Raw genomic sequence first — 23,771 nt, 5'->3', positions numbered from 1 at the left:
TCTCTCTCTCTCTCTCTCTCAATGGAACACTTCACAAATTTGCGTGTCATCCTTGTACAGGAGCTATGCTAATCTTCTCTGTATCATCCCAGTTTTAGTAGATGGGCTGCCGCAGTGAGCACGGATTACCTGCTTCCTCTATGCCTAGTTTCCCTAGCCCTCTTTGAGGCAGGGTTTCTATGTAGCCCATCTTGGTCTTTAGGCAATCCTTATGTCTCAGCCTCCCAAGTACGCACCACACCTGGCCATATGCCTAGTCATTTTTGATTGGTACCAAACATAAATTTTACACTTTTGGGTCCCGGATTGCTGGGCGCTGTTGGAGTCTGTTGTGGCATACAGCTCAGTTACTTCTGGATCAGTTGGAATCTCTAGAGGCTTCTTTTCAGGCTCTGTAAAAAGGGGGTCCAGAGTACCCTTTATCTGGGTGTTACTGTAAGCACCTACAATGGTGTGCTACTCCAAGCACCAGCACTAACAGGTTTCTCCACAAACCATTCCCAGCTCCTGGTGAGCTCCAAGCACTGTGGATTCTTTTCTTCACAGAAGGTTCTTTTCCAGGTCTCAGAAGCATTCTATCACATTTGCACAAATCTACATCCAGCCCAAACTCTCAGGTCCACCTCCTTGGTTCAGTGACACAGCTGAGCCCAGGCGTTACCACTCCCCCCCCCCCCCAACATTTGTCTGTAGTACGCTGGTGCAACCACAGGGCCTGCACTGCTTTTTTCTTTGAGAGGTTACAGTGTTGCGTGACCTATTTTTGTTTGTTGGTTTTTGTTTTGGAGACAGGGTTTCTCTGTAGCTTTGAAGCCTGTCCTAGAACTAGCTCTTGTAGACCAGGCTGGCCTCAAACTCACAGAGATTCGCCTGCCTCTGCCTCCCAAGTGCTGGGATTAAAGGCGTGTGCCACTGACCATGCCACTGACCGTCTGGCAACTTGCCCTATTTTACAATGTCTCGAAAAGCCATTGTTTTATTGTTTGAAACTAAGAGTTTGTTTTCAGCAGAAGAACTTCCTCAAGGGTTCTTTAGCCATTAAATCTATTTGTAACTCTCCTGACTTCGTTACAGCTCTGTTCCTCGTAGTCAGGGCCCAAATCAGTAAACTGAGGCAATGGAAGGGGTGGGGGACAAGAACAGGTTATGAGCCTGGTGTGGCCGCCATAGAACACCCGCTTGTCTATGAGACCCGGAGTGAACCCCAATCCTGACAGCGTGCTGTGCCTTAGAAAGTCAGGACAATGTGTCAGTTTCCTGTCTGGTGTAAGTTCTCTCACCACATGTAAACCCACGGAATAAGACCTCGAATATTATCTATGGAACACAAATATCCTTTTTACTGTTTGTGAAAATCAGTCCCGTTAGCAATCACCTCCTTAATGGTTCCTATTCCACACTAACTCCACAAACCTCTGAAGCTTTGAATATAACATGGTTACAGTTCAAAGCGGTGCAGTAAAAATACAATAGGAAGCAGGATGTTGAGTCCTGTGCTAAATTCCAAATGAAAGATTTTCTCTTCAGAGCTTCCTACAGTAAGTAGGAACCAAATACTCTTCCTTATTTATCTGGCCTAAAAATTATCCAGATAAGAGTGTTTCTATGTGTCTGAATATTTTGCCTGAATATCTGTAGGTGCATTACATCTGTGCTTGGAGCCTGTGAGGGTCAGGAGAGGGTACTGCATTGCCTGCAACTATAGTTAGAAATAATTGTGCGTCACCATGTGGGTTCTGGGAACTGAACCAGGGTCCTCTGCAAGAGCAGTCAAGGGCTCCCAACTGTTGGAGCCATCTTTCCAGCCTCTCAATTTTTTTTCCCTAAAGAAAATCAATTTTCTGTTTTATTATCATTAGCAAGAACATCAACTTTTTCTTGAAAACAAATTTTCTGGTACTCTGCATCATAAATCCTGACCACTGTGGCTGGTCATGAAATAAATTTCTTGCTTTATTATTAACACTGGGAACACCAACTTTCCCTGCTAATTTCTGTGTGTGTACATGTGCCTGCATGAAAATGTGTGCATGCGCTAAAAACTACCTTGAATGTATATGGTTTCTCAGGCGCCATCCACTTGTCTTTGGATACTGGGTCTCTCTCTCTCTCTCTCTCTCTCTCTCTCTCTCTCTCTCTCTCTCTCCCTCTTTCTCTGGATACAGAGTCTCCCCTTCTCTTGGTTTTTTTTTTGAGACAAGGTCTTTCTACATAGCCCTGGCTGTCCTGGAACTCACTATGTAGACCCTGCTGGCCTTGAACTCACAAAGATCTACCTGCTTCTCTTCCCTGGACCTGGGATTAAAGGCATGGGCCACCGTGCCCAGCGCCCAGTGAGACAGTCTTTCAATGGGACCTTGCACTTATTGCAATTAGGCTAGGCTAGCTGGCCAGTGAGCCTGAGGGTCCATCATCCCTACCTCTCCAGCACTGTGACTTTAAGTGCTTGCCACCACATCCAGCTGCCCCTCCTCCTTTATATGGGTTCTGCAGACTGAACCCAGGTCCTCTTCCAAGAACTCTACTGGATGAAGCATCGCCCCAGTTCTTCCCTGTTAAATTCTTATGAAGTACTTTAGAATACAGTTTATTAGATTTTATTTTCTTGGTCAACTGAAGACTATAAAAGCTGACAAAGCCACTTGCTACTTGCACTTAGGCCAAAGGAGACACCTTTTCATAAACATTAGTGGTGGTTGGGTGAGAAACTTCCCTAAGATCAGTTCTTTGCTCTATATATTTTTTCCTGGGGTCTTCTCAGACCAGCCCTTTCATTCTTCCATCTTCCTCCCTTCCTCTGCATGTCTATGACAGTGAGAACATCACAGTATTCTCCTTCATACCCAAGAAGTTAGAGCGGTCCAAACCTTAGCGCAGAGTGCCATCAGCTGTTACCTGGTGAGATCCGGCGGAAGGCGGACTCTTTACTAGGCCCTCTGTGTCGGAGGGGTACTTCCGTGGAGCCTGCTTAACTGGTGACAAACGCTCTGATGTACTGCAGCTGATGAGGTGGCGATTTGAAGAACAAATGTGAAAACAAAAATTCACAATAAATGGAAACAAAAGTACAGAGATGCAAGGGACGGCACAGTGAAGCAGCAGACGCACAACAGGAAACAACAGGAAACAAAACAGTGGGGCTCCAGACCATCAACAGCTACAAACTATCCTCGCTCCTCCAACTCCGGCATTCTTCTAAGGCAGCCAGCTGTGGCCGAGGGCAGCAAGCAGCAACACTGTTTCCTGTGTGTGCGCTGTGCTGTCTTTCCTCCTGCCATCCACCCCGTTCAGGATAAACGTTTAAAGGCACAAGTTCTACTTGCTTAGTGGCCGAGTGCTTTACTCATCATCAAAGCAAAGGCTCATCTGGATGAATCTCAAAGATCCCAGGGCGACATCCACCGTGGCTCCCCTTCCCCTTCTCCTCCCATTCTTTAGTTCCCCACATTTTGTTTCCCTATCAACATCACAATCAAACAAAACCAAAAACACAAAAGCCTCCAAAACACACAAACAGCCAGGAAGTCATGACCCATGAGAAACTCTGGGATGCTACACGGATTGTTACATGGACTGAACTCTGTGAGAAGCATCAGGGCATTGTTACAAAATGCTACCTCAGGAATAAGTCAGGGAAACTGAACAGGAAGCAGGTCATTAGGGCTGACATAATAACCTAAGAAGTAAGAAGTCTGGAGAAGATCGCATTTAAAGTGTCATTACTAAGACCAAAGCATCCTGGGCACTTTGCAAACTGCCCTCTCTGGAATGGGAGGCTACATGCCCTGAGCCAAACTGTTCAATTATTCTAACACAAAGAAGGTCTTAAATCATCGACAATAAATTCATGTATGGAAATCACACACACGTATTTTACATGAAGGGCACGCACACATACATGCTGAGATGAACCTAACTTCATCTGGATGTTTTATATTTTCATTACGGTCAAACAACACACCTGTGAACAAACCATAATAGCTGTTGGGTTAGCACCGAGCTGCCGGTTAGTGTCTACAAAGGGAACAGGCTGAACATGTACACATTACACATATGGGCAATGTGATCAGTTACATGTGTCTAGGGGAGAAAAAGAGGAGATGCAGTCTTGTTACTGTGCCAATATGTCTTCTATGTCAGCTGTTTATTTTTATTTTTTTTTTTTTAAGAAGGGAAGATAAGTAGGACCTGGTCCCAGCGTACTAAGGAAGAAAAGCAGGAAATGGTGGTGGTGGTGGTGGTGGTGGTGGTGGTGGTGGTGGTGGTGGTGGTGGTGGTGGTGGTGGTGGTGAGATGACCAAATTAAGAACAGCAGCAACCATGGTGCCATGCAGGACCGAAGAAACATCTTCTCGTCCACTTTATTAACCCCAAGCAAAAACTACGGTCTTGAAGCGTTACTACCTTAGATCAGTCTCGTGTTGAGACCCATCAATCCTGCTGTATTTAATCACAAAACACACCCCATGCAAGGGAGCAAGAGTCAGCAGAACAGACGCATTCCAAGCAAGTAATACCTGAATCAGAACAGCCAGGCTTGTTTAAACACAGCACTGCTAACAAGTGGAGGTCAGCAGAGCCCACAGAGAGAGCTCCCACTATCCGGGCATGCAGGCCTCTCTAATCACAGTTCCTCTAGGATGGCGCAAGTTAGCTTGTGCGTGTGTGGTGCTGCCCAGGCTAGAGCAACTCGAATGCGGCTTTCATCCCCAGTCTGACCGCGTGAGCACTATAGCTTACAGGGGTTAGCTTTCCAGCTGGAGTGGGGAAAAGAGAACGTCTTGCAGTTAGACCCAGCCCTACACTCAGGTGTCCCTTGTGTGACATCAAAACAGAAGCACCTCTTCCTTCTTCCTGTTACGTTTTCACATTAGCTCTTACTCTCCCACACTAGGTGCACACAATCAAGAAACAGCAAAGCGATGAAGCTGCTTGGGTCGTAGTGGGGTGGGAACGACAGCGGAAGAGAAGCCCTGCATCACACAGGGCCCGGAGGGTCACGTACTGGCAGAGCATCTCCATAGAGCAAAAGGAAGGCCCTTGTAGGATCAATAGCAACACATTATGATTAATTTTTTTTTCTCATTTCAATTTTTTTCTTTTACATTTATCTGTGTGGGGAGAGTCCGAGGTGGGGGGGGCGCACATGTACACCTTGTCATACAAATGGAGGTCAAAGGACACTTCATGAGAGTTAGGTCCCTCCTGCTATATGGACTTCAGGGATCAAACTCTGACCATTCATCCTGGAGGCAACCATCTTTACCTGTTCAACAACCTTGCCAGGTCCCGGGGCTATTCTGAGACAAGGTCTCATGTAGCCCAGGCTGGCCTCAAACCCACTGTGTAGCCAAGTACAGCCTTGAACTATTTCCCAAGTACTAGAATTACAGACATGTGCCACCATGCCTGGGAAAATTAAACCCTTAAGGTTAGGTAAGTGGTGTCTGTGGCTTAAGAATTCTAATTGCTGAGTGGAAGGTACGGAAACTCAGTGCCTGACTGCTGCAGAGCAGTTCACCTCCCCAGGCCTCAGAAGCAAAGACAGACGAGAGACCAGCATCTACTTCCGCAGCTAGCAGCAAGCCACACCATAAACCTGGGACCGCCTGGGCCCGAAGGAAGAGCAAACAGCAGAGAGTCCCTCATGGTGCCTTTCCCAGAGAGAAGAACGTTTTTATACAGCCTGATTCCTTCTCGCCAACCCGTCGCTAACAGCTCGCAGCTCTTACCCCGCGTAATTCCGCTTCGCGTGCTTCCTCCGGTAGAGGACCACCAGAACCAGGCTGATGAGCAGGGTGAGGCCAAGGACCACGGCAGTGACGGTGCCCACCACCACCCACACCAGGAACACCAGTAAATTGTCTAGAGGAGAGAATAGGGGGAGGTGGGGGAGGGGTGCAGAGAGAAGAAAGGGAGTTTTGTTAATAAACAGGAGTCTTCTTTTTCAGTAATCATCTTACTTATCCTCCTTTACTAGACAAACTACACAGAGCAGCATCTGAGGATGACCACAGATGGCATATCGGGTGAAAATGACTAGAGAGCCAAGCACCTCTACACCCACAATCCCTCCTCCCCACATTCCATAGTCAAAGCAAATCTGGAGCTACGGATCTACACCAGTCCATGGCCAGCAGAAGGCTGTCTCAAGAAGAGACACTGGAACCTGCATCCCCTGCAGCATATCCTCAAACAAGGGAAGAAATTTCTGTATTGCTCTAGGAGACACTAAAATATCACCCTTGACAATATCAAACAGTCTTAATCTCCTTTTCCTACAGCCCACTTCATCCAGCCACTGTGAATTTGGTCATTCTTGCTCTTAACACTAAACAACTAACGTGCCCAAAATCAGACCACGGGCTCCAAAGAGAGATGTGGGAAGGGAAGCCACCTGCTGTGTTGATTGGGCAGCAGCTCCCCAACAGTCAGCTCTGCTGGGCTAAGCCGCAGAGTCCAGAGACAGACAGCACAGCTGGAAGGCAAAAACCATCCCTTCAGGGCTTGGAGATGTGGCTCAGCAGTAGAGTACTTGGCCAGCATTTATGAGGCCTGGGGTTTGATATCCAACACCATAAAAATAAATTCTGGGGACTGGAGAGATGGATCAGTGGTTGAGAGCACGAGCTGTTCTTCCAGAGGACCTGGGTTCAATTCCCAGCACCCACCCAAACTGTCTGTAGTTCCGGTTCCAAGGGACCCAACACCCTCATACAGACATGCAGGCATGCAAAACACCCAATGCATATAAAAGAAATAAATAAATCATTTTAAAAAGATTCTTTAAAAATAATAAATAAATAAATTCCAAAAATATTTCCTGCCAAATGTATCTTGAAACACAGATCTTATTCTGCAGCTACACATGACAAAAGAGACCACATCCCATCATGCCAAACATTGTGGGAAGTACCTATTTCCACCACGTGGAGCCTAATGTGCCCAGGCCGGACAACTATATCAGGAGGGTTTTTGACATCACAGATGTAGGTGCCGTTGTGAACAGACTGAATATTTTCTATATTGATGGATGCATCTTTCTTGTCGAGGTCCCCAGCCCAGGTGACGCGGTCTTTAAACGGAGGATAATCCCCAATGTACACTTGTCCTTGTGAGTAGTGGAAAAACTGCAATGAGAAAACAAGAGCCATGAGCCAGCCACTCCCGGAGCAGAATTCCCGTCGTCTGGACCAGCCGTGCTGTGCCATTAGGGGACCCTTCCAAAAGTACTCCCACTGCGGGAGAGCAAATCACGTGTGGGTTTGGCAAAGGGACTTCACTCCCTCATCTTTCTGGCTTCCACCACAGGATGGCACAATAAGAAGTCCTTGCCAAATGCCGGTGTCACTGGTCTTCAGCTTTCCAGACTCCGAATCTGTAAGAAGTAAATCTGTGTTTCTTATAATTACCCAGTTAGTCACTGCCACTGTATCATAGCATAAAAATGACCTTAGAAATCCATTATTCATAAACCTCAGAGTAATTCTTTCTTCTTCTAAGAGTCTGTTTCACAAATCCACCCCAGGCTTCCCCATTCTCTTCAGTCCTTATCTGATCTCTTCCCCACGCTTGAGCTACACAAGGACTGGGAAGCTCAGAAAGCTGTAGTGACCTGTGGAAGGTCACAGGTCTCGGAGGTGGAACTCAAGTCCACCTTTGATTCAAAGTCTAGGTGATTTCTGTGATTCATCACCTCTCCTGCTAGGTGACATTTTGCCTGCCTATCTTCCTTTTTCCCCTGCCCTCAGTAAGGAAATAAGCAAAAAACTGTCAACCTAGCAAGCGTTTTAAATAATCTAGTCTTCCCTTTCCGAATCATCTCCAAATACTCCCTAACTTGCGTTCCAAATCAGCAGTGTTGACCAACATCACGAAGGAGTAGAATGAACGGGTATTATGTGCCAGTCTGGGGACAAGGAAGAGAGCAGCACGTAGACCAGACTCAAGGAGAAGCAGCAAAGGTTGTTATTTCTAAGAAACTATCACAAGGGAAGTGGGAATAGATGAAGGCAGAACAATCCTGACAGAGTCCCACGGGAGCCCTTCAAAGAATGAGACTACTCTAAAAGAACAGAGAAGGGAAGAAAAGTCAGTTCAATGCTAGACAGGTAGAGCCCGACTTCAGGCACTAGGGAAGCCAGGGCATGCTGGGTACGCTTCTCCTATAAGAATCTAAAAGAAGAAAACAACCTGTAAGTCAGAAATGCAGCAGGTTAGCTGTAAGCCTCGAGTCATCTAGACTTTCACAAACCACAATGCAGGAACACTGTGAGAATAAACAGAACTGCTCCCTAAAAGGAGGTTTTTGCCAGCTGAGGTATATGCCTTTTTCCCCCAGCATTCAATCAGGAGGCAGAGGCACGCAGATCTCTGTTAGTTTGAGGTCAGCCTGGACTACAAAGTGAACCCTGATTGCTTTTCGGGCTGAGGAGGCGGCTGACTTAATTGGGGGAGGGGGAGGGAAATGGGAAGCGGTGGCGGGGAAGAGACAGAAATCTTTAATAAATAAATAAATTAATAAAAAATATATATATAAAAAAGAAACAAAGTGAGTTCCAGGACAACAAGGGCTACATAATAGAGAACCTGTCTAAAAAAGAGAGAGAAGAAAGAAAAGGAAAGAGAAAGCTTTTAACCTCAAGCTATCAAGTTCCTGATAGCTGCTTTATTTTCTACAGATTGAATAATCCCAACATCCTAAAACTAAAGAGAAATTCTCAATTTTACGGAGTTCTTTTAGACGCTCTTAAATAAACGTGTGGTTAATTTTAATCTATGGGAATACTGGCAATGTTCCTCACTGATGCTTTATGTATGGGAGCAGAATCTTTGTACCGACTCCCTAGACTTTCGTTAGGATTCCTCCTGCTGCCCTCACAGCTACTGAAAGGCAGAAACTTTAGGGCAGGCATCCTACATGTTTTGTCTTACTTAAAATCATGCCCACCTAGACCTAGTAAGGAAGCTAAACAAATGAACACGTTCTCATGTTTAGAGCTTCCCTGTTACTAAATCCTGAAGGACACAGGCTCGCCCAAGAATTTGCTTCAACCTAGACACAGTGTTTTTCCTCAGGGAGTACACAGCTTTTTGCTTGTTTTTTGTTTGTTGTGGTTTTTCGAAATTTTTTTTCCCCTGTAGCCCTGCTGTCTTGGAACTCACTCTGTAGACCAGGCTGGCCTCAAACTCAGAGATCTGCCTGCCTCTGCCTCCTGAGGGCTAGAAGTAAAGGCATGCGTCACCACCGCCCAGCAGGAGTACATAGCTTTGATATCACATTCTAACAGAAAGCTACTTGGGTCAAACAGAAAGCTGTTTTGATTTTGTTTTTGATTTGTTTTTGAAACCAGGGGAGTCAGTGAGGGACTCCCATCTATCCACATGCAACAGGATGTTGCTGGGTTCCTTGAGGAGTGATGGAGAGGGTTAGGGTCCATTCTTCCTTCCTTCCCCACAACCCCCCTCACAGAAGTAGGAGGATTAGTGGCATAGGCATACAGTGAGCCAGCACGTAGACTTAGTAACCTATAAGCAGTAGGTTGAGTTGGAACTCCATAGCGCTGGCACTGTCTTGGCAGCTAGAGAGCAGAATCTTGTTGCATCAGAACATGGCAGAGGATATCACATGGGAAGATGGAAGAAGAGCTCTGGGGCGAGTCTCTCCGCTCCTGGAGTCACCCTACTCCATGGTGGGGACCCTACTCTCATCAGCACTAGTCTTACCCTAATGACCTCCTAATGGGCTTAAGGCCAAGCTTCCAACACAACTTTTGGGAACACATTCAAACTATAGCACTCAGTAGCCAGAGGAGAGGGGCCATTCTGCTTGAGGTTTTTGTTGTTTGTTTTGAGACAGGGTCTCACTGTGGAACTCTGGCTGTTCTGGAATTTCCTCTGTAGACACCTCCCAAGTGCTGGGGTTAAAGGTGGGCACCACTCACCTGACTCCGGATTAGATACTGAGTGACAGATGGCACTCGTTTTCCCTGCCAGGAATAATGCTAAAGCAGGTGCCAGTATTCAAAGGACACACGATGGACCAACACGACAACAGCACATAATTCTATATGTCAGCACCTCGAGAGCTAGACACCATACTGAGAACTTCCTTCTTCTCAATCCCCTCTGTGGGAGGTTGTATTAGCTCCATTTTACAGACATGAATCGGAACAGTTGGTCCATGTCTAGCAAGCACCTACTATACAACTAGTTTCTAGCCAGTCACTGGTTTTCTGTGATGATTAATCTTAATTACTGATGAAATCTAGAAACATGGGAAGACGGGTTTCTGAGCATGCCTGCGGAGATGATCTTGACTTAGTTAACAGATATGGGAAGACCTTCCCACTGTCGTTGGCATCATTCCCTGGGCGGGGACCTGGACAGTAGAGAAAGGAGGACATGAGCTGTGCATGCACTTGTGGGTCTCTGCTTCCCTTCAGTCACGGGGATGTGACTAGCAGCTTGAAGCTGTCTTGACTTCTTTCTTTTATAATGGACTGTGCCTGTGAACTGTGAGCCAATTTAAAACCCCTTCTCCTTTAAGTTGCTCCCATCAAAGTATCTTATCACAGCAACACGGATAGGAAAGAAAACAACACCCGCACACTGTCTCTCCAGCCTCTTAGTGCTTAGTGTGGCCCTCATCACCCTGGCAACCACGTGCCAGACTCATTTCACACTGCAAAGAAGCTTTCCCCACGTCCTTTTAGTTCCCTTTTATGTACAAAAGCGTTTGGCCTGCATTCATGTCTGTGTACCATGTGCAGGCAGTGTCCTCAGAGGTCAGAAGAGGGACTCAGATCCCCTGAAACTGGAGTTGCAGTCGTGAGCCACCACTTGGGTCCTTGGGAAGAGGAGCAAGTGCTCTTAACTCTAAGCCATCTCTCCAGCTCCGAGAGCAAAGATACTTTTATGGAAGACCTGGCATACATGGCATGGTAAAGTCCCAGTAAATGCTGCAGAATCACACTACAGGTCGAATTAAAAAAAAATCATCATTACATCAGAAAGGACTATATATACCTCTGTGTGTGAGATATAGATAGAATAGACAGACAGATACAGATACTGTAAAACAAATAGAAATAAAAAACGGGACAAGTATAGCGGAAAAGGTGTGGGGTAAATAACTAGAGTCACATGGTCCAGCAGAGGCTGCCGTGTGGAAGTGAGCAATTCCAAATGGGATCGGATGGTCAGAAGGGACAGGCTAGGGTAGTGGTGGCAAGAGAAATAAATAAAAAGACGAGGAAATAAGCTCATTTAAGAGATGCTAAGCAAAGCAAACTTTTTCCTGGAGCATGCTGAAGCAAGAGAAGAAAGCCTTGCGGTGTCTCTTTTCAGAACCGGATGGTAGGAGTGGACCACCTCCTGACAGCAGTGGAGCAGTCATGGGGGGAGAGGAAGAAGGGGAGGGAGGGGTGCTCACCGACACTGCACTGTCCGTGCCATCTGGCTGGAAGCTCCAGGAGACCGTGGTCAGCCACCCAGTTGTGTTGGGAGAATCGAATGTGCACGTCAGCTTGCCTTGGGTCCCATTCACCACGAAGATTTCTTTGGGAGTGTGCACCTCCAGGGCCGATATCCTGGCTGTCACTGAAGAGGAAGGAACAAAGTTTAAGAGCAGGATTTGGCAGAGATACCACTGTACATATTTACCAAAGAAAGAGAGGTTATTAGATTTCAGAGAAACTGTTCACTGTCTGGTTTTTGGGTTTTTTATTTCTGTTTTTTTAACAACTGTTTGGGAGGTATTTTGTTTACATGGGGACAGAGCCTCACTAAGCAGCTCAGGCTAACCTTGAACTCAGAATCCTCCTACTCCGGCCTCTTTAGTAATGGGATTGCAGGTAATGACCAACAGCCTTGGTTCATTTTTGAGTTTTTATTAATTAAATATGTTTCACTAGTTTGGCTGTAGTCATTTTTTTTCCTTTTAATTAACTGATGAACCAGGTGTGGTGGCAAATGCCTTTAATTCCAGCACTCCAGAGGCAAAGGAGTCAGATCTCTGTGAGTTTGAGCCTAGTTTACACAGCGAGTTCCAGGTCAGCCAGGGAGACGTAGTAAGACCCTGCGGGGAGGGGGGGGAGGGGGGGAAGGTGGGAGGAGTTCAAAGGAGTTCATCAGTTCAAAGGACTTGTTGCTCTTGAAGAGGTCCTGGGCCCGATTCTCATCACCCACTTGGTAGCTCACAACCATCAATTTTCAGGGGCTCTAATCTCCTGGACGTGGTGCACATACATACATGCAGACAAAACACTCATACATATAAAATAAAATAAAATAAAATAAAATAAAATAATCTTGAAAAGTAATTAACAGACAAAAACTAACAGTAAAAGCAGCTTCATGTTTACAGAATCCCGAAAGCAAAGTGTAGAGTTCCCACAAATCCCATCCCCCTCCTCCAGTCCCCTCTATTGCTAACATCTGGCATTAGTGTGGTACATCTGTCTCAATTATAAACAGACATTGCTACATTATGTTAACTGCGGTCCCTAGTTTCCATCAGGCTCACTCTGGTTTAGACTCTCTAAGTCCTATGGATTTTAACAGCGAGTCTAACACTGTACATCCCTCATGAAGGAGTCATGTGTAATATTTCACTGTCCCAAGTTCCACTGCTGAAGCATGGCCTCCAGCTCCTGGCAACCACTGGCCTTTCGCTGTCTCCAAATTTCTGTCTTCGTCAGAATACTGTATAGTTGGAGTCACAGAGGGAGCCTTTTCAGAGTGACTTCTCTCCCTTAGCAATATCCTCCCGGGCTTCCTTGACGTCTTTCTAAGTCCCAGGTTGTCATGAATGTGATGGATATCACTGTCAGCTCGACAGGACCTGGGAGGCAGGCCTCAGGTGAGGTAAAACCCTGAAGGAACTGTGGATGATACCGCTGCATGGGCTGAGACCCTGCACTGAATAAAGGGAAAAGCACACTAGACACTAGCATTTGCTACTTCTCTGATTTGGGGATGTGGACACAATGTGACTGACCGCCTCCAGCTGCTGCCATAACATCTCCTCAAGGAAGGCTGGACCCTAGAACTGTGAGCCACGGCAAGCCCTGTCTCCTATAAGCTGCTTTCATCGGGATATCTCAGCACAGCAACGGGAAACACTGGCTGTTCCACAGTGGACCGCTCACCCATGGAAAGCCTCCTTAGGTAGCCAGGTATGGTAGTGCATGTCCTTAATCCTAGCACTTGGGAGGCAGAGGCAAGCAGATTTCTGTGAGTTTGAGGTCAGCCTGGGTCAACCTGTAATGGTGCAAGTTACAGAGTAACCCTGTCTTGAAAAACCAAAACTGACAAGCAACAAACTTTTAAAAAAGCCTTCTTGAGGTTTGGGGGGGGGGGGTATTTTTAATAACATGAAGGCCTTATTCTTACTTTTCATATTCATCTGATTCTGATATACAACAATTATTATCACATTAAGTTTTACCCCACTCATATTTAAAGCATTAAACTAGTCTAAGACATACTTGTTAGTACTCAACTGATACTTTTCCCATAAAAGACTCAAGGCAGAAAAATATGTATTTGGTTTTATGAGTGAAATCTTACCTCCCCTAAAAATTCCGTGAGACACTGGTACTCTAGAAGGAACGGACCAGACCACACTGGTTTGGGTTGGCATGTCACCCTCCAGGTCTGATCAGTTAGCCTAAGTCCAGGGAATGCTAATTAAAATGTGTCTGCCATTTGCAATTTTAAAATGCACCCCCATGTAAGATCTGTGATCAGAGGCCACTGTGGGGCCAGACAGAGGCACAGCCTTGCTAAGACAGTCTTCACTCAAAACAGAGGCACTTTCACAGGCTAAATGCATCTGCCCTGAAACTGTTAACTTAAAAATACCAGTCCGCAAAATAAGGTATTCTTAGAAGAAATAAATACCTGCTGTGTTTAATTACTTAGAATGTAACAGGCGAGCATTGTCACCCGACTGACAGCCATTTTCTCCCCAAGGCTTAATGAGGCTCTAGCCAAGGAGAATAAGAGCACCCCCTCATTCCTCCCAACCATCTTGCAAATGTTTATTCTCAGAATATAATGGGCACTTTGGCTATTCTTTTAAATAAACTGATAGCCACACTGCATCAGGCAAATTTTTTTTCTACTCAAAGAGGGTGGATTATTATTACAGGGAACAATGGATTATTATTTGTGGTCCAAACCTCAAAATAAGCCTTTCTTTGAGACTAGAAGCAAACAAAAGGCGTGCCTTGCAATTGTGGGCAGGCAGAAAAGCAGCCCTGGGGGAGTTGGGTTCAGAACCAACCAAAGACAAAGCACAAGAGAGACCAGTTAACCAGCTCATGGCAGGAGGACTATCTGGCCTGACACTTGTGACTGGCTGTGGTTTCCAGACGTTTGCTTCAGATGGTGAGAACCTGCAACTCCTGTCTCTAAAACCCATAGACAAAGTTTTCCAAGGATTTCTGTGAAGTTTGAGCCTTGCCTCGGGGCCCAGTTGCAAAGGGGTCTTTCCTACAGAATGTTGCATGAGGAACTGGGGGTAACTAGGTAAGGTCACACAGGTCTGAGGCCCTGGCGCTGCAGCCTGAGGCAGGACAATGGTGAGGAGAAGCCAGCCAGGCCTGTGCAGTGCAGTGAGAGTCTATTAAAACAAACAAACAAACAAAAAAACGGGCAGCAGCAGAGTTTAGAGTCAAGAATTTTGAGGAAAAAAAACCCTAGTCAGCTATCTAACAGGTTTTTAGCAGTCTGTGTGAGACGGGTCTGATTTAATTCCTTACAGTTGGTGACTAAAGCAAGGGGCCTTTCGTGCCGAGACAGCCTCTCACCAGTTGATGTGAACACGTAACTTTTAGAGCCAGACACGAACTCTAGCTCCAGACAGTTCCAGCTTCTAATTTCTACCTTCTTTTGCTCACGAAGAAACCCAATTCAGACTAACAGCCCCACTCCCGGCGGCTTAGCCAATGGTTAGTTTCTGAATCTTACCTGACAGAGTTCAACCTCGCTCCTTTAAATTTCCTAGTCTGGCTCTGGGAGATTATTCTCCCTGGACTCTTTATGTGCTGCCTGTGTCTCTCCCCTGCCCCCCACCTTCACGAGTTAAGGAGCCCCAGGATAATCCCTCGGACCCATGTGCATTTAATGTTCCTTTTTTGCGACCTCATCTCACATCAGGGCTGTTAAGCATCTTCTAAAAGTGATGACTCTGGACACACAACTGACATCTGTCCCAAATTGATATATCCAAATCAAACTCCTAACTCCTGTCCATTGGCCTTCTCTTAGTGTAAATGACCCTTCCAGGCTTCCAGAGTCCTCTCGAGTCCTTTCCCTCTCATGCTCCAGAACTGTCTGAAAACCACGTGCATCTCTCAGAGTGGTCTAAGCCACTTTCACTTAGATGAGTTCAATGGCCTTCGAACTGGTGTCTTTACTTTCATCCCTACTCACTTAGCTACACGTGTTCCACAGAGAGGTCAGGAACCCAGGTAGGATTCCATCACTCCTCTGCTCAAGCCCCAGGACTCCCCACAGGGCCCAGAATCAAGCCAGGCCTCACACCGCTTGAAGCATTATTTCCCCATCATCTCACTCAAACAGGCGGGCAGCGTCCACTCTTCTGAAGCAAGTGAGGAATGTAGCTAAGTGTGGAGAGCACTGCGAAGGACAAGCCTGGGAGTGTCCCGAGAGTCAGGAGGAGCAGAGATAAAGAGAGATAAAGGGAAAGTATTGTGTCGAATGCTCAGCACAGCTTTCTCACGAGAAGGCAGTCGGGGAAGAAACCTTGGCCTAAACCTGCCCACGGTTTCCACAAGAGTAGCAGCTCAAGCCCACCCAGCTTTTACCAAGCACACTGTAGCAGCTTCTCTTGCTTAAACCTGCATGTTTTCTTCCTTCCCTTTTATAAGTTAAAAATTCCTTAATTTTCTTTTATGCCTGGTACAACTTCTACAGGTATATTACAGGGTAATATACCTAGTGTAATGAAAAGCAAAAGCTTCAATAGATTACAGACTTCCAGAATATACATCTAATTGACACCACACTGCATTGATAAACAGCTACGTGTTTTGCAAACCATGCTATGGCGGCCCTGAACAAGAAGGGTCTCCTGTTTAAGCTGCAGTGATGTTTATGACTGTGGACCATTGTTCCTTCTGCGGCTGATTTTATCTTTACAGTTCCTCTAATGTATTTGGGGGAACTGTCCCAAAGTAACCTGCAGCTTTCCTGACAATGTCTCGCTTTCTTCTGTAGCCATTTTGTTAAACTTTTACTATCAGATCCACCACTATTCCCAGCAGAGACAGACACCACCATACAGATCATCTGAGCATCCTCCATACAGACACCACCCACCATACAGACCATCTGAGCATCCTCCATACAGACCATCTGACCATACAGACCATCTGAGCATCCTCCATACAGACCATCTGACCATACAGACCATCTGAGCGTCTTCCATACAGACACCACCATCCTCCAACACTGCCCTCATCCATGGACCCATAATTTGATTGTCATTGTCCACTACAGTCTCCAAAATCACTACAGTTCCCACCACCGCCATAGTTCCCTCCACCACATTATCTACCACCTTGGTTTTCAGTTCCTGGTCCACCACCACCACTGTATCCATGACCACTACCACAGCTGCCACTGTAACCTCCAAACCCATTATATCCACCATCACCACCTCCATAACTACCTGTCTGCTGCCACCACCTCTGCCACCATAGCCTCCTCTTCCACCAAAGTTTCCACCGTGACCAAAATCACCTCCAAAGTTTCCTATACAAGCCATCAAGTTGCCAGATCCACCTCCCCGACCTCTCTGTGATCCAGCAGACTGCATCTCTTTTGTCTAATTGCACAGCGGCCTTTCTCACGTCACAATAATGCCCATTGATAGACCTCCCTGATGGAGGAAGGTCATTGGTTGATTAAATAAAGAAGCTGCTTGCCCTGATAGGTTAGAACGTAGATGGGAGGAGTAAACAGAACAGAACTCTGGGAGGAAGAGGAAGTGAGCTCAGAGACTCGACAGCTCTCCTCTCAGGAGCAGACGCCTCAGAGAGAGACACGTGATGCTCCACTCGTGCGGGCAGAGGTGAGAGCTCTGCTCTCTGAGGCACACGCGATGAAGCTCCGACCCAGGATGGACGTAGGCTAGAATCTTCCCGGTAAGCGCACCTTGGGGTGCGACACATATGATTGGAAATGGGTTAGTCCAGGTGCGAGAGTTAGCCGAGAAAAGGGCTAGAGCTAAAGAGTCAAGCAGTGATTGAAAGAATGCGGTTTGTGTGTTGTTATTTCCGGGCATAAGCTAGCCGGGCAGGCGGCCGGGGTGCTGGGGACTCAGCCCTGCTGCTCCAATTACTACACCTCCCAGCAATGCAGCAGACTGCATCTCTTGTTTAGAAATGGCTCTTTTCACTTCACAATCATGCCCACTGGCAGTTGGCTTTCTGAACAACAACTTCATCAACTGTGCCATGATCATCAAATGTTACAAAAGCAAATCCCCTCTTTCTTCCCACTCTGCCTGCCTTCTAGAACGCAGATGGCTTCAAGCTGCCATACTTTTCAAAGGAACCGCTCAGATTATATTCTTCTGTATCTTCTTCAATACCAACAAGATTTTCTTCACTGTTAAATGGGCTCCAGGCTTTACAGACCCTCCCTAAAAACAGCTCTTTGGTCCTACCACATGCCATTCAACCTTGTGTGGTCCAGCACGCATTACTGCAGCAACCTCTTTAACACAAAGGCAGGTCACAAAACCAAAGCCCTGGAAGGTTTTGTTAAGGGTCTCACATCACACAGTCTGCAAAAGCTCCTTATGTCCCAGAATGTTCCTTTAAGCTATCATCTGTAGTCTCAGAGCTCAGGCCACCAATAAATGGCTTCCACAACTGCTCTGGCTCCTCTGGGTCGTGGTCCTCCATTTTGAGACCAGACTCGCCTCTTCCAACTCAGACTCAACCTGCAGGTGGTTTCTATGCAATAACAGCTGCTAGAATCCAGCCAGCTGCTACCCAACACACTGCAACAGTTTCTCTTGCTTAAACCTGCGCATGGTTTCTCCCCCATGGCAGAATCTACAACCCAGTGTGCTTTTAAACAAGCACACTGCAATCCTTTCTGACCTTCCAAAACGACCAGGGCTGGAGTTGTTAAAAATGCCCTCCTATGTGAGCAGAGAGAGAACAAGAAGGCAGGTTTCCCTCCAAGGCTACGTTCCGAGCAGCCCAAGCAAAGGGAGCTTTCACTGGTGTCTGAAACAATTAGGAATGGCTTGTTTTGTCCTACCTGCCCCTCACCCTTTTAATTATTACAGTAGGAAAACATAGTTAAATTATTATGGATTCAGACAGCTCAGCTTCAGAGTCATAAAAAGGAGTTCTCAGGGTCTAATTACAACGTCTACACACGCAAATGAGAAGAACACCCAGACACCGAAAGGTCTGTGCTGAGTTACACTCCAGCCACCAAAGGCTGGAATCCCACTGCGGAAAAATAGCAAATGGATTCTTTTCAGATCTAAAATTCATATGCATGGTGTCATAGCAAAAAACAAAAAAAGTGGCTGTTATCTTAGAGATATATCACTGATGAACGGTAATGAGACGTGGAACATACACACAATGGGATTTTATTCAGTTGTAAAGAACCTGAACTTATGACACATAAGAAATGGGTAGAACTGGGAAATATACAAAGTAAGGTAACCCAAGCTCAGAAAGACAAACAGCTCCCATTCTCTCTTACATGCAGATCCTCGCTTCTAATTTTATGTGTATACATTTAGGTAAAGAACCGAAAAGGCTCAAAAGGGCCTATGAGAGAAGGGATTCTGTGAGAGGAAGAGATTCTAGGAGGGGAAGGACAACAGAACAGATGTACTATAAAAACAAAATTGAAGGGGGGAGGAGAGAGACAGGAGAGGAGAGGGTGGTGGGAAAGGTCAACCGAAAATAATGATATCTAAAAAAAAAAAAAATCCATGTGGAAATCTGATACTTCTCTGATACTTCTCAAGATAATAAGAAAATAAAATTTGCTGGCTAGATAGTTTAGAGTCTAAAAGTGCTTGCTGTACGTGCCCGATAACCCGAGTTTGAGACCTAGAGCCTATGACAGGAGAGAACGGACTCTGGACATTGGCCTCTGACCCCCACTGCATACTATGGCACGCACACTATTCTACCCAACTCCATTCTGTGTGCATACACACACACACACACACGTAAATAAAACTAAAATTAAAAACAGAAGGGTGAAAAAATAAGGGAAGGAAAATGACTGTTGCAGTGTGTTAGTTTTCCGTAAACTATACATAAACTGGAGTCATCTCCGAACAAACCTCAGTTGAGCAAACGCCTTCACCAAGTCGGCCTAGAGGCAGGTCTGTGGGACATCTTCTCGAGAAACGATTAATGTGGGGGTGGGAGGGCTCAGCCCACGGTGGGCAGATGGTCCCAGGAGGTAAAAGAAGGAGCTGAATTAGAACCTGGAGACCAAGCCAGTAATCAGAGTTCCTCCATGGCTTCTGCTCCAGTTCCTGCCTTGAGTCCCTGCACAGACTTCCCTTCAGAGTGGACTGTTCTGGTCATAGCATTTATTACAGCAATTGGAGGGGGGAAAAAATCAAAACAAAGAACCGGGACATAATGTATTAAACATTGGGCCCCAAAACTCACTTTTTGAAAAATAAGTAAGTAAATAAATAAGAGCTTTTTCTGTTGACGTCAGGGAAAACTACTGCCTAGAAATAAAATAAAAATGAAATGGATGAATAAAAAGATGAAGTGATTATCAAACATTGCCATACTTGACTTCTGAGGCTCACGACACTCCCATAAACTCACACATAGCATGGAAGTTGCTGTTTTCCCCCTTGGTTCAACAAGGAGCAGAAAACCTTGCTGAGTTATGCTAGAGCTTAAAGGTCAAGAAAACAAACAAACAACCCCGAAAGAACCCTTCAGCTATGGTGCCCTAGAGAATAGCGTTTCTAAAACAGAGCACGGCCTTGCCCAAACTTTCAGCGGTGAAGGGACGCTCGCTGATGGATCTAGGAGCAGTCACAGGGATTGATTCAGGAGAAGGACCTAGAACACACCTGGCAGACAGAAACGTCCAAGCAAGGTCAAGGCTCTAAGATGCCACACTTGCTGTGCTCGCACTTTCGATGGGAAGCCAGAACACAAGGAAAAGACATGGGAGTATGAAGCAACCAAGAAACAATGCATCTGCTTCCGCTCTCTGGTTTCGCAGTCGGTCAGGCCGACTCTGACCTGGCAATCCATCTAGCTGAGTCTACAGGCGTGGACACCACCTGGCCTGAAGAAAGCAGATCCAAACTCGGTTTGTCCAAGAGGTCCTTTCCTGACATTGGCCTGTTTTAATCGTCTGAATTACTAAAGTCATATGAAGTCAGGGAGGCTTCCACCTACACATGCCCTGGTGACCTTATCGTTCCAAATAAATTCAAACTCACAAACTCGCTGGAAACAAACTGGACAGACAGCACAGTTGTGAATAAACAGACTCTCCCCCAGGCCAGGCAGACAGCGATCCTGAAACAGCCCTGGGTTGAAGCAATCCTCGGCTATCTACAGCACGCGGCTTTGTTCAAACCTTAATCATTTCAAAAGAGGCAGTTACGGTTTCCCTTGACATTGAAAGAAGGCATTTGCTTTGATTTTGATTTTCTTTCTTTTTCTTTCTTTCAAAGCACTTTGAAGTGTGTTCTCTTGTGTGTAAGAGCACAACCAATCCATTTATTTAGAAACTCTTCTCTGGCCTACCGTTTGTTGATTCTGTCGGTACATGGGGATGGGCTAATATCGTCTTCTACAACGAGCACTCATGTGACCCTTTAACAGAAAGGAGCAAAACACAATACTAAACAAGATCATTCAGGGTAGTGGATACTGCTGGGCCATGGAGGGGCACAGGAGCACGGCACACGGTGGCACCAGAGTACTGCCTGGTATTCAAAATCTACTCCATCAGCCGCGCTTTCTGTCGGTTCCTTGCACACATTTTATTTTTCAGGTTAAAAACTGAGGGAAAGACATTAGTAAGGACCGGGAAGATGTCTTCTTGTTTGTTTGTTTGTTTGCTTGTTTGTTCAAGAGAGGGTTTATTTTGTGCAGCCCTGCCTGTCCTGGAATTAGCTCTGTGGACCAGGATGAACTCAGAGATACCCCTGCCTCTACCTCCCGAGTGCTGGGATTAAAGGCGTGTGCCACCACTATTCAGCAGTGCCTACTGTGCCTGCACAATCCAGCAGGATAGAAACAGGGCCACCCTGGTCATGCGTGTCAGTGAAGGTGCAGAGTGCTTAATTAAGTAGGTGCGCAGATGCAGAGCTGCCTGGTTGCTGTTGGTGGCTAGGGGCCACTCTGCAGCTCAAGTGGGTTCCTTTCTTCTCTCAGTCAGGGATTCTATTTTGGAGCTCTCTTAGCTGAATGACACAAAGAAAGTGAGGAGTGGCTACAAAAATATCCTCCATTCAGTGAGCCTGAAATACTCATCAAGAGAACTCCTCATTGGTGGGGAACACGCTCCTCTGCACTCTGAGACTCTGCTTCAGGCCTGGCTTCCTTCCGTCACCCTGGCGCTCCCTTGACATCCTGCCCTTTCCTTGGCCTTCTCCTGCCACTCTCGGCAGAAAGGACAGCTGTCGACAGCCATCAGAGCTGGAGACTGGGGCTCTGCTGTTACCTGACAATTCCTGGTCCCTGCTCAGTGTGTCCAGGTTCTGTTTGAACACTGGGGGAAAGCGAAATGAGAGAATAAAACATTACACCAAGCTCAATCATGAAAGTCCTAACTGCTTCACAAGAAATGAATTCAAGATTTAAGACACCATCACAGAAAGCGTCTACGGGGATTATCAGCCTAAAGTCTACTGGCTGCCACCACCTTGGAGGCGGCATCTACAGGTCTCCTGCAAAGGGAATTCACCTGTAGATCTCAGTTTAAGAGAAACTTCCACGTACTTGTAGTGACAGGCAGGACTCCCCCAATCTCTCAGGGTCTGTTCCTGCCTCTCCCATCCATGTCCAGCTGGCCACATCTCTATCCTGAACTTTTTTGGGGACTAACAAAGATTGTTCTGTTGCTGAAGCGAGAAACATTCAAAAGGTCCTGAATCAGGCCAGTCACTGTGCGAATCACTTGACTATAAAGCCTGGACTTGCTTCTTTGCCTCTCTGTGTTTACTGTTCATCTCCGTCTCCTGTGACTGCTTTTTTTTTCCCCCAAGCAACCATTCATTCTTACAAGCCCATCCTGGAACTGACAGGCCTTGTTGAGACAGACAAACATCTACAGAGCATGGGGAAGGCCCCAGTCCCCGCCCCAGATTCCCAAGGAGTAATATGGGGGTGTTCTACAGTGGGTTTCTCTAGAGACCGAAAGCTCAATGCAACCCAACAGACAACACAAATGGCACCACTGCCCTTGGCCTGCCCTGGAACACACGCATGTAGGATCCAAACATGTCCTCAGTTCTTGGTAAACAGATGAAAATAAGGTACTTTGTGTAAATCAGATAATTTTACTTCAGGTTATAACATAACATCTCGTGTTGAAAGCATAACCAATGTAGAGTTCACCACTCAATGCTTTATCCTTCCCAAGTGCAGAAATGTGTTCTAAAATTTCCCTTTAGACAAAAGATCACTGTGTCTTTAAATCTGTGTGAACTCTCTTAGAAGATTTACAGTATGTCAGTAGACGTGGGAAACAAATTCAGAAAACATCACTGCCATGACTAGAGAAGAGACCTCACGCATAGTCAACGGCAAGAAGAGCGTCCCCCAAAACGCGAACGAATGAATGAATGAATGAATGAATGAATGAATAAAAGTTAGTGATGTTCCCCTAGACTACTAGAAAACTCTGGAACTACTGTATACATGCTCATAACGATAGGTCTACCGCTTGGCATACTAGAAGTGAACATTACTGCAAACACCTGTTCAGTGGCTCTCAACCTGTGGGTTGTGACCCCCACAGGGTGGAAGGACCCTTCCACAGGAGTCACCCGAGACCATCAGAAAGCACAAATGGTTACACTGTGATTCCTAACAGTAGCAAAAGTACAGTTTTGAAGTAGGGATGAAAATAATTTTATGGTTAGAGTCAGCACAGCAGGAGGAACTGGATCAAAGGGTCGCAGCATTAGAAGGTTGAGACCCACTGTGCGAGTCTTTGGGTGACAATGTTGTCCAGCACACATTCCACAGCCTTCTTGCACGCACCACTCTGGTGGAGGACCTGACACGGGAGATTGCACCGAGTGTGTGTGGGGGGGGGGGAGCTGGGGGCTGAAGCAGCTGCATCTTCCTCTTAATTTTGCTGTGCAACCCAAATAACTTAAAAAAACTAAAGTTCACTTAAAAGCACTTGGGCAGAGAGCCAGCTCATGGTTAAGAGTGTTTGCTATTCTTTCAGAGGACCTGAATCTGGTCCCAAGTACCTAAGTCAGGCAGCTCGTGACAGCCTTGTAACTCCAGCTCGGGGGATCTAATGCCTTCTTCTGGCCTCCTCAGACATCTACACACATGTGGTATAGACACACAAGCAGACATGTACATTTTGCTTTTAAAAGCAAGGCATGCCAGGTGTGATGGCAATGCTATGATCCCACTCGTGGGAGATAGCGATGACGTGGAGCATTTAAGGCCACCCTCGTCTACTCATGGGAGATAGAGATGACGTAGAGCATTTAAGGCCACCCTCGTCTACTCAGGGGAGAT

At 46.3% G+C, this 23,771-nt stretch overlaps 1 protein-coding gene and 1 non-coding gene across 3 annotated transcripts in view; both read right to left on the bottom strand.

Annotated features, from left to right (window-relative positions):
* Positions 1–23,771, bottom strand: part of Mpzl1 (myelin protein zero like 1) — a 43,908-nt gene that overhangs the window by 8,031 nt on the left and 12,106 nt on the right. Inside the window, exons 2-5 of one of the 2 annotated variants that reach the window (XM_005370099.2) lie at positions 11,435–11,601; positions 6,917–7,130; positions 5,733–5,865; positions 2,896–3,001 (exon numbers count right to left, since the gene is read on the bottom strand). In XM_005370099.2, coding sequence (XP_005370156.1) covers positions 2,896–3,001; positions 5,733–5,865; positions 6,917–7,130; positions 11,435–11,601 — 620 coding nt within the window. The remainder of the gene's footprint in view (positions 1–2,895; positions 3,002–5,732; positions 5,866–6,916; positions 7,131–11,434; positions 11,602–23,771) is intronic. The other variant, XM_005370100.2, reaches the window with a different exon arrangement.
* LOC113455641 lies at positions 16–122 on the bottom strand. Its single transcript, XR_003376643.1, has one exon. It is a non-coding gene; the product is annotated as a U6 spliceosomal RNA (small nuclear RNA).

This window comes from Microtus ochrogaster, unplaced genomic scaffold, assembly GCF_000317375.1.
Source record: "Microtus ochrogaster isolate Prairie Vole_2 unplaced genomic scaffold, MicOch1.0 UNK70, whole genome shotgun sequence".
NCBI classification, from domain to species: domain Eukaryota; kingdom Metazoa; phylum Chordata; class Mammalia; order Rodentia; family Cricetidae; genus Microtus; species Microtus ochrogaster.
Note: the sequence above shows the minus strand (reverse complement) of the source record. Positions and strands in the feature narration are given on the sequence as shown.